General features: G+C 34.2%; 1 protein-coding gene across 1 annotated transcript in view; it reads left to right on the top strand.

Moving 5' to 3' along the window:
• The window catches only part of LOC109108452 (gephyrin-like), a 70,977-nt gene that overhangs the window by 30,054 nt on the left and 26,472 nt on the right, over positions 1 to 14,451 (top strand). Inside the window, exons 3-8 of the mRNA XM_042746535.1 lie at positions 3,360 to 3,417; positions 3,737 to 3,829; positions 5,197 to 5,291; positions 6,097 to 6,163; positions 7,479 to 7,751; positions 10,774 to 10,908. Coding sequence (XP_042602469.1) covers positions 3,360 to 3,417; positions 3,737 to 3,829; positions 5,197 to 5,291; positions 6,097 to 6,163; positions 7,479 to 7,751; positions 10,774 to 10,908 — 721 coding nt within the window. The remainder of the gene's footprint in view (positions 1 to 3,359; positions 3,418 to 3,736; positions 3,830 to 5,196; positions 5,292 to 6,096; positions 6,164 to 7,478; positions 7,752 to 10,773; positions 10,909 to 14,451) is intronic.

The raw sequence follows: 14,451 nt of genomic DNA, 5'->3' as shown, positions 1-14,451 counted from the left end.
TTTTGAATACATTCTAATCTTACTATTTCTGCCGTATTATTACACTACTGTTGAAAAGTTTGATGTTAGTAGGAAAGTCTCCTCTGTTCACTACTTTCTTGATTAAAAGTACAGTAAAAACATTAATGTTATGAAATATTATTGTGATTTAAAAGAACTGTTTTATATTTTTATATTTTTAAAGCGAAATTTATTCCAGTGATACAAAGCTGAATTTTCAGCATCATTACTCCAGTCTTCAGTGTCACATGAGCCTTCAGAAATCATTCTAATATGTTGATTTGCTGCTCAAGAAACATTTCTGATTATTATAAATGTTGAAAACAGGTCTGCTGCTTCATATTTTTGTGGAAACCGTGATATATTTAATTTTTCAGGAATCTTTGATGAATAGGAAGTTCAGAAGAACTGATTTATTTAAAGTAGAAATCTTTTGTAATTATAAATGTCTTTACTGTCACTTTTAATCAATTTAATACATCTTTGCTGAATAAAAGTATTGATTTCTTTCAAAACCATCTTACTGATCCCAAACATTTGGACGGTAGTGTGTATATTGCATGAATACTATATAATAATAATCACTTCTAATTTTTGGCATCTCTATCTTGATTCATCTTTTGTTGATACTGCCAAAAGTTAGAAAATTTTTTTCATAATTTGGACTAAAGATACAAAACGAAATGTGAGAAAATATACACTCTTAAAGGTTACAAAAGGGGGTTTTCACAGCAATGCCACAGAAGGACCACTTTCAACCATTTTTTTCTTTGTGTGAAGAACATGTTAATAATCTAAAGAACCCACACAATGGACAGACGAACCTGGGCGGTATATTTGTTGGACATTATCTTGATGGAACTCTCAACTTCTCGTATACATGGGTCTAATGTGAAAACTGTTAATTTATGGCATTCATCTTTTAATGTTGTGTCATCTTTTATAAAATCTTTGTAAATATTATTTTATTGTATTTTATGTATTAATATTACTTATAATAATTTTATTATTATTATTTATTTTACTTTATGTATTTATTTATTATTTTTCTTCTCTACCCTTAAGTCTACCAGGGGGTGGGATGGGTTGGGATGGGTTCTAAATTTGTATAGTTGCTTCTTTGCTTGATACTACTGTTCACAGAAAAAAAAAATTCAATAAACAGTTGTTAACAAAAAAAAAAAACCTTTTCCACTGTAAAGAACCTTTTGTGGAATGAAACGATTCCATGGATGGTAAAGGTTTTTTGTGGAACCATTGATGCCAATAAAATAACTTCATTGTTAATAACAGACTATTTTTGTAATAATACTTGATAGTTTGCCGTGTACAGTGTGCAGTCGTGCTCTTTCTCTTGCTCTGTAGTTTAGTTTCCACCTCACTTCCTGTTTGCTCGTCTCTATAGCCTCTAGAACCTCTGGAAATGATTTTACTCCCATAATATTTCATTTTTAGACCAGCACACCCCAGAACTAATGATTTTCTCACTCTGATACTTAATAATCTCCAGTTGGAGTCTCACAAAGCAATTTAACTCGTAAGCATTTTTTCCACAGGGCCAAAATGTAATATTTGAATTGCATCTAGACCTTGGATTCTTTTGTGCAATGATTATGAGTTCACACTCCTAAATCACTCGCTGATGTCTGTATACTAAAGTTGGTGTAGGATTTACTTAAAAAAACTAAAAAAAATTCTTATGGCATGTCAAGATGTGTTTTTGTTCTTTTTGGAGCTTGAAAATCGAAAATTAGCCAGCGAACAGATGATGACTAAATATTATTTTAGGTTAAATTGTACTGTACATTTAAAGAGAGAGCAGCTGAAATAAAAGCACAGGTATTTCACAGCACTGATTCCTGTTAAACACATTAAGCAGAATTATCCTCCAGCATGTTCTTTTGTTAATTAAACTCTATGAGTTTTCCACACGTTCAGGACAGAGACATTCACTCTGGGCCCAAACCATGTGTCTACCTGTGTCAGAGTCACGAAAGGAACTGTATAGCATCACGAATCCTCTGAGAGAGAGAGAGAGAGAGAGAGAGAGAGAGACAGTCACTGCCACCGGAGGCTGTAATCTGAAGTGGCTGAAACGGAAGAAAAGATCCTAAGTTATTTGCTATCAGTATAATGTTATTTATGCAAAGAGTAAACCCAATAACACTCAAGGGTTACCGTTTTTTACCTCACAGGTGTTACTGTTGCTCTGTTATTGAAGAGTATCTCTAATAGAATAAATGTATTTAAATGGAAATAAAAATTACTGCAATGAAAGAAAAATTTCAATGTATAATATACTGTAGATCCATCAATATAAAATATGTGTTTGTGTATTCTCTATATATTCTAATATTAATTAATGTTTATTATATAAGGAGAAAAGATAATGTCAAAGTAAAATATATAAAGTAGTTTAAAATCATTTTATATCAATTTTCATGTAATGGGGCAGCTGAAGAAAAAGCAAAACCAATATAGAATTATAATTACTTATTAATTAATTAAGTATTATTAAAATTATAATTTACATTTAATATTCGGTTTTCATTTTACCAATCTGGACTTTTTTATCATTAAAAAAAATTTACATTTAAAGAAGATATGTTTTTAATGATAAATAAATAATGAAAATTAATTAGCACTTTAGAAACTATATGTAATTGTAAATGCATGTATATTTTTTTCTTGCATTTACAATTACATGTAGTTTATAAAGTGCTAATTCAAATGGTGTTGCAATGGTTGCATTTTCCATCAAATTCATTTAGATTTTGCAGAATCAAATCGATTAGTATATTTTCCTTTGCAAAGCTTAAAATAGTACATTTAATGAATCCTGTTTATATATTTATATACACTTCAGTATGGTTTCTGTGATGAAAGTGTGTGTAGGTCATTTTACAGGAGTTTTGTGTGTGTGTGTGTGTGTGTGTGTGTGTGTGTGTGTGTGTGTGTGTGTGTGTGTGTGTGTGTGTGTGTGTGTGTGTGTGAGAGAGAGAGAGAGAGAGAGAGAGTCTGCTGTCACAAGGAAACGTGATGCTATATTTTCCTAAAAATAACACGCACGCAAAAATGGGGGAAAAAGAGCGAGAAGGAAAAAGAGACCTTACATAAGACCTGTCTCCTGCTCTACACCTCCTGCCTCAAGTGCTTTTCTCCTCCTCTCTTTCGCTCTCTCTCTCTCTCTCGCTCACTCTCACACACACACACACACCATCTCTCTCTGTCTGTCCTAATTCTTGATTTGGCCACAGGATGGCACCATGCATTAGAAATAAAAGCTTGATCTCTTCAAAGACATTATCTTTATGGTCCTAAAGATTTTCTTGTAGTACTGACGTGATCTTGTTTTTCAGGCTTGGAGGAACCATCTCAGCTTACAAAATTGTCCCTGATGAAATTGATGAGATCAAGGTATGGTAACAGGAAAATAAAATGGTTTTATCACCAATTGATATAATAATGATATATATCATCCTTAAAAAAACACCACTGTTTAAAAGATTGGCATCAGTAAGATATTTAAAGAAATTAATACTTTTTTTCAGTGAGGATGCACTAAATTGATCAAAAGTGATAGTAAAGACATTTATAATGTAACAAAAGATTTTTAAATGGTAATAATATTTCACAATTTTTAAAGTTTTAATGTATTTTTGATTTAATAAACTTTTGATGAGCATAAGAGACATGTGAGAGTTTGCTGACATTTATTTCTTTTTGTCTGGTTCAGGAGACTCTGATCGACTGGTGTGATGAGAAAGAGTTGAACCTGATTTTGACCACCGGTGGCACTGGCTTCGCTCCTCGGGATGTCACGCCTGAGGTCGGTCCTGCACCACATATGTGTGTGTGGAAAGTGAGATGTGTGTTCCTGCTTAAAATATTCTCTTACAGACCTCAATAACACACTGCAAAACTCTGACCATAAGCCAAACTGAATCATCTGCCATCACTAGAGCACTTCCAGCGCTCACATCGGTCCAGATCAGATCTCAGCCTTCAACAGCTCTCAGATGCCTGGTCTCGCCTCATGTCGGCTTTATTGATGTCCCATGTTCTCATCCAAATGTCCTGAGATGAGCTCTGATGTCACACCCATGATAGATAGATAGATAGATAGATGGATTGACAGATAGATGGACTGACAAATGGATGTTAGGATAGATAGATAGATAGATAGATAGATAGATAGATAGATAGATAGATAGATAGATAGATAGATAGATAGATAGATAGATAGATAGATAGATAGATAGATAGATAGACAGACAGACAGACAGATAGACAGATAGACAGACAGACAGATAGATGGACAGATGGGAGGACGGATGGGCTGATAGATACACAAAGAGATGGGCAGATAGATGGATGGATGGACAGACTGATAGATAGAAATGGATGGATGGATGGACGGACGGATGAGCAGATGAGCAGATGAATGGATGGAGCTTCATGTGTGTTGTGGCCAATTCAGTTCAAATTTAGTTCAAGATGCACTTTGAAATATCTTAAATTATTAGTTATTGCCTTCTCCAGTGCTGCCATCATTTATAAAATGAGAATCATGCAAAATAAAAGCTCTAGTGGTCTCAGATTTTGGACTCCACTATATTTCTCTGCAAAAGGAGACTCTCTCTTTCACACACTCTCTCGCTCATCCCATGAGTCTCATCAATACTCCTCTTTTGATGTTTTCCCACGTTCTTCTCTCTAATGATGTTTGAAGTGTCACTCAAGGACAAAGAACACACACACAGATGATTATTTTGTGCAGTGAGTGATACCGTAGGATCATCCAGGGTTTTAATGTGACCAGCCTCTGTTGATCTGTGACATTCCTGTCAAGCTTCTCTCCCAGAGGAACATGGTATCGCTCAGAGGTTGCTCTTCAATAGCTCAGAAGACACAATGGAGTTCTTAGTAACATTTCATTTCACAAAATATATAAATAAGACACAAATAAGACAGCTGTTGACATACAATAAGTGTATAGTGCTCTAAAATGAAAGCGGATAGCAGCTCAGATCATTCATGAAAAATGTTCATATCGAGATCTCTGACTTTTGATTGCAAAATTTGGTATCTTGGGACATTTGAACACAGTTTGAGACATTAAAGTAGGTCTCAACAAATCTGAGACATTAAAGAGACATAATTCCTTTCTCTCTCTCATTCTGTCTGTATGTCCAGGCCACTAAAGAGGTGATCGAGCGGGAAGCTCCAGGGATGTCTCTGGCCATGCTGGTGGGCTCTTTGGATGTCACTCCTCTGGGAATGCTCTCCAGGTCTCACTACAACACGTCCTCAACATGCTCATCTCAGTGTAGAAGATCTTTGACTTTTATTCATAATTATACTCACTAGTATATTCAGAGAAAACTGATCAGCCTCTCAATCAAAGACACTGACTTCACTGAAATAAGACTTTAATTGGCTCATACATAAGCTTCCAGTAAAGAAAAATAACAGCTAGATACGGACTTATAGGAACATTTTTAAGAATATAATAATGCAAATTTCCGAATTTTATGGAAGCCTGTTTCTGCCATGGAATAAAAAAAATCTAAGTTAATTGCACATTTTTAAATGACAGATCTGACTCTTTTTTTCAGAAATGCATGAAAAAAATTGTGAGATAAAAACTTGCAATTACCTTTTTGATGTTTTTTTTTATCACATGGCAGAAACAAGCCATTATGGAATGCTATTATATTCAGAATTACAATTTAAAATTATTTCCAGTTTGCTTGCATATAATAATAATAATGATAATAATAATCAATATGTATACACTACTGTTAAAGTACTGTTTAATTTTTTTATTATTTTTGAAAAAGTTTCCTATACTCAAATACAATAAAATATACAAAAATGCAATACAAACTTTAAATGTTGTGAAATAATATTAAAAATTAAAATCGCTGATTTCCACTGTAATATGTTTTAAAATGTAATTTATTGCTGTGATGTAAATCAGAATTTTCTGCATCATTACTTCAGAAAGCATTCTAATATGCTGATTTGCTGCTCAATGAACATATCTGAATTTTATCAGTGTTGAGATCATTCTCTTGATTTGTGTGTGTACAGACCCGTGTGTGGAATCCGAGGCAAAACTCTCATCATAAATTTGCCTGGCAGTAAAAAAGGTTCACAGGTAAGGATTTTATTTTATTTTTTCATTTTTCATTGTGTCTCAGTACTGGTCTGCCAATATGTACTCCATTAGCCAAAACTTTTAATGTAGTCCTTCTAGTAATCCAATTCATGTATAATAAATGATAAATGGGAGTGTTTTACACATAATGTGCAAGTTTAATTCTGTTTGTGGACTTGCTTGAGGTCTCAATAAAATAAACATTAATGGGTGCTGAAAATAGAGATAAACATGAATAATTACAGAGCTCTTTTTTGGATCGGTCCAGTATATCTTACTTAAGGGTCTAATTTCGTTATGTCCAGAAACAGTGCTTTTTTGTTTTCAGTAGGATTGTATATAGAGCAACATTTGAATTAAAAAATTGTGAAGCTGCCTTTTTATGGTTTATTTGTTATTGTACAGGGTTTTGTTTAAATTAATGTAATAATTGATACTTTTCACTCATCCCTTTTCTTAAAATATTTTAAAGGCTTAATTGTTTAAAACTTTTTTTTTTTGTTATAACCTAAATCTGAACAAATCATGCTTTTTACAGTTGTTTTATGGTTTAATATGTTACCTTAGACATTGCCCCACTTATATGGTATTAATTTTATTTATGCAGGTCCTAAAAAGTCTTACATTTGATTTTAAAAATCCTGCAGATACACTGTTGCTAAACGGAAAGTTCTGAAACTTGATTGGTCAATATCTGTGTTTTCACTGGCCAGGGGTGCTTTTCCCAAAACCATCATTAGCTAACTATGGTCATTATTTCCATTGGATTCTATTGGTAATGACGGAATTTGCAACCATAGTTGCTTTTGGAAAATACACCCCTGATGATCAGTGTATCACTGCGCAACACCCTTAGCAACATAAACAATCCATATACTACTATTAAAAACTCTTCCATCTATTATGTAATTGAGCTAAAGTAGTTGTTTATTATTTATGTAATGAAGTATGAGTGACCCTTGCTGGCGGTATGTTGCGTCATTCACCTTTGATTTTGAGAGCCTGCCCTTTACGCTGTCTAAGAAAATTAATGTTTTCTCATGCTGAGAGATAAACAAATGTACATGTGTGCATTGTGCTGATGAGAACAGTTCTTAGGCTGTTTTTGTATTTGAGCTCCACCAGATGAGAGTGTTACAACTGAACATTGCTGTTGTTGACTGTAACTGTTACAGGGACTATTTTTCCTAGCAGAAGGAAGGCATTTAATGATTTTACTTAAACAAAAAGTAACATTAAGGAGTGAGTTTTGATTTTTTCTAAATTCATGTCTCAAGCTCTTGAATTTATTCTTCTTTGCATGTGTGTCCTGTAGGAATGCTTCCAGTTCATCCTGCCTGCTCTCCCGCACGCCATCGACCTGCTCCGAGAAGCTGTGGTCAAAGTGAAGGAGGTGCCAAACGAGCTGGAGGACCTTCCCTCGCCTCCACCTCCTCCGTCCCCGCTGCCCACCAGCAGCCCGCACCGCCAGACCGAGGACAAGGGCGTGCAGTGTGAGGAGGAGGAGGAGGAGAAGAAGGACAGCGGTGTGGCCTCCACAGAGGACAGCTCCTCCTCGCACATCACCGCCGCCTCCATCGCTGCCAAGGTAAACCTGTAGATATGTAAATCAGTTATGCTATACAAAAGTGTTTCTCACACAGGGTCGTAGAATTTAGTAGGAATGCTAGTGACATGTCCCTGCCAATATCCAGTGACTACTAAATTATCCTAGCAATAGTTTTAATCAAACTGTAAAATATATGTATATGTAACCACTGTTGTTGTTTTTTCGGCCGCATCTGAAATAGGTCATACCATTGATTGATATTGATATTAAGTGAGATGTTAAAGTAAATACCCTAGAAATTTACATCCTTGAAACTGAGCTTTTCAAAACTTCGAATCAGTTCAAGCATTGCATCTCAAAACGATTCACTGTTTCGAAGTGCTCCAATTGGATTGTGAATCATTTGATTCAGATCAGGACTTCGGAGTGAGTATCGCGAATCATTTGATTTAGAGTCAAACCAAAATTTATTTAGACACCTTCAGCATTTCTCACATTATCACAGTTTATTTGCTATAGTTTATAAAATGGTCATAAAATATGACAAGTACTCAGAGTTAAACTGTGTCAGAATAAATTAATCCTGATAATGTCAGATAACTTTAATATAAAAGCATCAAACAAATACACAATAATAAATTACACAATCTAAATTTAAGTAGACAAATAGATAATACTAATTCAGGTCAACCAGTTACCAAGCAATGCTTCATTTTGTTCAGTCTGTGGTGTAAAAAGGTGGCATTAGCAATTAAAGTAAAAACACTCAAAACATCATCAGATCAAAGTGTCTGAATAATTTTTGGTCCCAAATTTTTATCAATTTTACTAGTACTCCACTGTATGAAGAATTTTTGGGTGTAGTATATCACAGTTTACTTTATTTTTCTATCCTCACTTACATAAATGAACTATAGTGTCCTGTACCCATAAAAATCTGAATAATTTTTGGTTTGACTATAGATTGGAATTTTGGAGCGGGTTCGCAAATCTTTTGATTCATTGTAGCGGGTTCTTTAATCATTTCACGAATTGAAAGATTTGTGATGTGCACTCTGAAGTCTCAATCTTAACTGATGGTTCACAAATCATTATTTAGGATTCCGGAGACTTCGGAGCATGGAGCATGAATCATTTGACTTAGATCAGAACTTTGAATCCAGATCGAAAATCTGGAGTGGGTTCGTGAAACATTATACAGATCTCGATAATCATTATTCAGATCTTGATTTTGGAGCACATATTCATTTGATTTAGATCGGGATTTCAGAGCGGGTTCACAAATAATTTGATTTAGATCAGGACTTCAGATCATTTGATTTAGATTGGAACTTTGGAGCACGTATCGTGAATCATTTGATTTAAATTGGGACTTTTAAGTGGGTCCGTGAATCATTATTCAGATCTTGACTTCGGAGCACATATTCTTTTGATTTAGATTGGGATTTCGGAGCAGGTTCACAAATCTTTTGATTCAGATCAGGACTTCAGAGCACGGATCACAAATCATTTAATTTAGATTGGAACTTCGGAGCGAGTATATGAATCTTTTGATTCAAATCGGAACTTTGGAGCTCGTTTTGGGAATCATTTGATTCAGAACGGTACTATTGCAATAAATTTACACCTGAAGATGATACATAGGATAAATATAAAGATACAGTTTTGATTGCTTTAGGATGAACAGAGCTTTGAATAGTTTCCAAATACAGATCAACTCTTAGTTTTAGAGCCATATTTTTGTTTATGTATGTGAAATTCAGCGAGCAGGGAACACAAATTAATTAAGTTATTCTTTGCTAAATTCTCTTTTGAGTTACTCAAACAATCAAAACATCTTTAAAACTGCTGCTGTAATGTTATTGATTTAATCAAAAATTGTGTAATTATTGTTTGATGAAAAAGCTCTCTTTATGAATTGAGGATGTTGGTTACCTTCGCTGTAGATAAAGACTTTAGATGACGTGAAACTGTGGTCAAAAGTCTATCATAAATGTAAAAATGTCAGTGTAGGTGGATGGGGGTGTTATCTGCTGTTATGTCCTCTTTAGTGTCAAAATCAAACCTTCACCCTAGTTCTCACATGACTGTGTTGGACGTTTGCAGGTGTTCCATTTGTCTGCATTCTCATCATGATATTGTGTGTCATCTTCATGCTTGCTGCAGCATCTACTGGTGTGAGTGAATATCATGACATCATCCCCCTTTATTCATCATAATTATTCAAACGGTGTCGACCTCATTCATCATTTATAATTTGTGTTTAGATGTAATTCTCAGAATTGTCTTTACACAGCCTTCAAGTAAGATCTGAATGTAATGTTTCAGACACTTAGCTGCATGTAATTTGCAATTAAATGAAAATGTATTATAATGTTAATTTATATTAAATGCATTTAGTTTAGTTACTTTTTTTAACCTACTTAAGTGGGACGTAAGTACATCTCATATGTAATTTCATAATTACTTTTATTGTTTTGGAATATGATTAATGTGTACTGCTGAATGTAAACTAAAATTTAATGTCATTTTTATTTAGACTTGTATGTTATGTATTTAAATATATTTGTAATTGCTGATTTGTAATGATGTTGCAGTTTAGTATAATTAAATACATAAAAACATTTTAAATACATTTATACAGTTAATACAGTTACTACATATATTACCTCCAAATTCATTGTTATTTTTAATATAATTATGGCTTAACATTCCTCACAATTTTCTACTGAATACTGAAAAAGTTTATATTGTACTTCCACGGTCTTCTCCTTTTTCACATAGCAAGAGTTTGTGGGTCATATTAGGCCAAAAAACATGAGAAATCTAGAAGTACTGTTCCATCTGTGTACTTTTTAGCATATTATTTTCAGTGTACTACAACCTGGAACACACTAAATAGAATGCATATTGGGAAGTATGCGAAGTGTGTGATTATAAACATGACAAGAACATGTTTAACCTCACTTTTGACTTTTTACATTATATAATGCACAGATTATAAAAGAGCAGATTTTTGGAAGTTTATGATTTTAATAAACATCCTTGTTTTATGTCTCAGATTCCCGACTCCATCATCTCACGGGGCGTCCAGGTCCTTTCCCGTGACACGGCGTCTCTGAGCACCACGCCCTCCGAGTCGCCACGCGCCCAGGCTACCTCCCGCCTCTCCACCGCTTCCTGTCCCACCCCCAAGGTGAGAGCGCCTCACTTCCTGTTTCCTGTCCCCGCACTGTTCACTTCCTGTCTGCCGTTCCTCTGCCTCCCCACCTCGCTCACCCTGCTGCCGATCTCCACGCTCACCTCACCCCAAAAGCCCTGTCAGAGTCCCATCCGTGTGTGGTTTTCACAGGTTTCTTTTTCTTATGTTGTATACTGAAAACTTCTGCAGTCTTGCCTTGTTTTCCAGGACAAATATCTAAACATTCTTAAATCAAAATGCATTTACTTGAGAAGTGAAATATGTTTTGTTTTCTGAAAAGTTAAGCGAGTTTTGAGTTTAAAAAATGACAATGGGGTCAGAAAAGTAATCTTAATTCAAAGGGAAAACAAGATTCATTTTCTAACCCCATTTGCAAATTGTTTTTTTTTTAATTTGCAAGGAATATGTACAATTTTTATTATTATTTTTTAATATTTGTAGATCATTTTCAGAGGGCAGTCTATTGGAATTTCATCTTGCACAGCACAGACTGTCTCGTGGCATGTCTTCAGCAGTTTTATTTCAGAAAAAAACGCTACATTTAAAGCAAAATATCGAACAAATACAGTTGCAATGTTTTAAAGGTCTAAACTCCTTCGCCAAATGTAAAAACAAATGCAAAAAACAGCACCGTCAAACTGCTAAAAAAGTCATTTTTAAGCCATAACATATTTTGTGTGATCCACAGACCAGAATTGAAGTCAATATTTATGGATGACTTTTATTAAATGATCGTAATTTGATAATTTGAGTAAAAAACCTGTTCATTGGTTAACAGAAAATTCCCTTAATATACAGTATATATTGAGGAAAACGCTAATAAATCTAATGGGGTATTTTAAATTTACAGTTTTTGTAAGTGAAAAGATTTTGTAATTTTTAATAATTTTAATAATTTATAGTACAAGTATACATAAAGTAAACATATATAAGAATTAACCATTTTTTCATTGAAATGGCTGTTTCTTCTTAGTTTCTTGTTACTTGTAAACAGCGTGACCATGATAGTGTTTGTGTGAATGGCACCTTATATATTATTATTGACCTCAGCTTGTGGAAAAACTAGTTGTGATGAAAACGTTTTTAATTGCCAACAGTGTTTTATGGTGGTTGTTAGTGTACTATAAAAGTACAAAACAATTTTTAGTCCTCCAGTAGCCAGGTATGTACAGTATATTAACGTTTACTGTATTTTAAGTTCAGTCCGTAAAACCTTAAATCTTAACACTTTTTTTTTTTAAGTTCTGGCAACCTCCGATGCCAGTTTTTTTTTTTTTTTTTTTTACCAAAAACTCCACAGATTTTTTTTTATTTTATTTTAACAGTATGGTGTATTTATTTATACATGTATTTATAAAGTATTTAGCAAGTATTTAACATTATTTAGCAATGTTTTGGCCAATTGACCTTCCTCAGGTTTAGAATGTACGCAAATTAACAAAAAATTTAAATTCATATTTTTTATATATGGATTTATATAATTCTAGTCATTATTAGCTGAAATTATTCCCTTCCACCATTGCTTTCAAAGCTTGTTTTTGCAATGCATTTTTAGATTCCAGTGTTATTTTAGTATCATTGAGATGCTGTTGTAATTTTTATTAATATTACACTATGGTGCTTTTTGTGATTCTGCGATAAACGTGGTATAAATTTTGAAAAAGTTGACATCTGTTCATAAATGTCTATTTGACTGAAGATGAACATTCGACTGAGTTTTCTGAAAATTATGCCTTTGGCATTATGCTTTTATCTAAGTGACTTACATTGCATTCAAGCTATACATTTTTTGTGCAATTCATGCTTTCCCTGGGAATCGAACCCATGACCTTGGTGTTGCTGATGCGATGCTCTACTGTGTGAGCTGCAGGAATATGACTGTCTGTCCTGTAACTTTGACCCGTGTGGCTCCAGACTCTCACCCAAAGCGTCAGCTCATATGTCACAGTCATTTCTCGCCCCGCTGTGTGGATGCGGATGGTTGTCATGGGAGCGGGCGTTGCCGTGGAGACTGTGGTGCGCTCATATGAGTGAGAGAGTTTGTACAGGTGTTAGTTTGACAGAGATGCAGAATTCTGTCATCATTTACTCACCTATTGCCCATTGTCATTGCAAACCTGTATGACTTAGATTTCCGACGTTCATGCTCTTCTTTCCTATACAATGAAAACATATACTGACCAGGGGCTGTTACCATAAAAACAGTCCATATAATGTATGCGCTATATTTTAAGTCATTCAATACATTTGTGTCACAAACAGACCAACATGTTTATTCATTATTAGTTAATAAAAAGAATATAATGCCTTCCACACCTGAATTATTCATTGGTTTGTAGGATGGAAGTACATTATAAACTAAGAAATATATCAACCTGGCACACTACTCCATCTTGCATCATCAAGTATTTTTTAATTAGCAAGGTTTCAGTCTTCAGTCAACCTTCCTCAGTCTTACAACATACACAAATTACAAACAAATTTAAATGTGTATATATATATATATATATATATATGTATTAGGGGTGCACGATATATATCGGCCGATGATCAATGCGCATCTCGTCAGTAAAGCCGGTTCTCTAATCAGCGGTAAATTCCAACAGGTGCGCGATTGCACATAGAGCAGCGGTTACTACACGGAGCCTTGATCACAGACAAGCTGCTGCGCGAATTCTAGCTTATAATGAACGTGGATTTTGCGCAGCTTGTCTGTGATCAACGGCTTTGTGTAGTAACAGCTGCTCTATGTGAAATCAAGCACCTGATGAAATTTACCGCTGACTAGAGAACCGGCTTTATTGACGAGATGCGCATTAATTATCGGCCGATATATATCGTGCATCCCTAAATATGTATATATGTGTGTGTGGTGTGTGTGTGTGTGTGTGTGTGTGTGTGTGTGTGTGTTCGGTGTGTGTGTGTGTTTGGTGGTGTGTGTGTGTGTGTGTGGTGTTTTTTTGTGTGCGCATATCTATATAGTTTTTATTTATTTTTATTTTGTTTTAATATTAGTTATTTTGGTACAGCAAGTTAAACTAAATAAGTTGTTGCAATATATATTTCATATATAAATAGAATATTTGCATAATATTTTATTTTTATAAAACATTTATTTTATATAAGCTTGTTCAAGTACAACATTTTTTTTTGTGGTTTTATTTTATTTTTTATTTTTTTTGTTTGGGGGGGGGGGGGGGGATGCTGAAAACTTCACTTTCCCATACAATGAAAGTAAATGACGTCCAGTGTTGTTTTTGTTTTTTGTTTGTTTGTTTGTTTTTGGGGTGTATTCTGCAGAAAGAAAGTCATGTGGATTTGAAATTGAACATTTGAGTGAGTGAATGTTGATGAATTCAAATTTTGCCTTTAGTAACCGATATTGATAATGTCATCATAAGATTTGCATTTTGAATTGTGATTGGTCTTGTCTTTAACCATTTTAGATGCTTTCACTGCGCAGTGATTAAACCAACAGAAACCGGGATGTGCTCTTAATGTCATGATAATGACAAAGTAAAAACTCAAGCATTACAA

Source organism: Cyprinus carpio, chromosome B20, assembly GCF_018340385.1.
Source record: "Cyprinus carpio isolate SPL01 chromosome B20, ASM1834038v1, whole genome shotgun sequence".
Classification (NCBI taxonomy): Eukaryota; Metazoa; Chordata; class Actinopteri; order Cypriniformes; family Cyprinidae; genus Cyprinus; species Cyprinus carpio.
The sequence above is the reverse complement of the archived record's forward strand: the minus strand, read 5'-3'. Positions and strand labels throughout refer to the sequence as shown.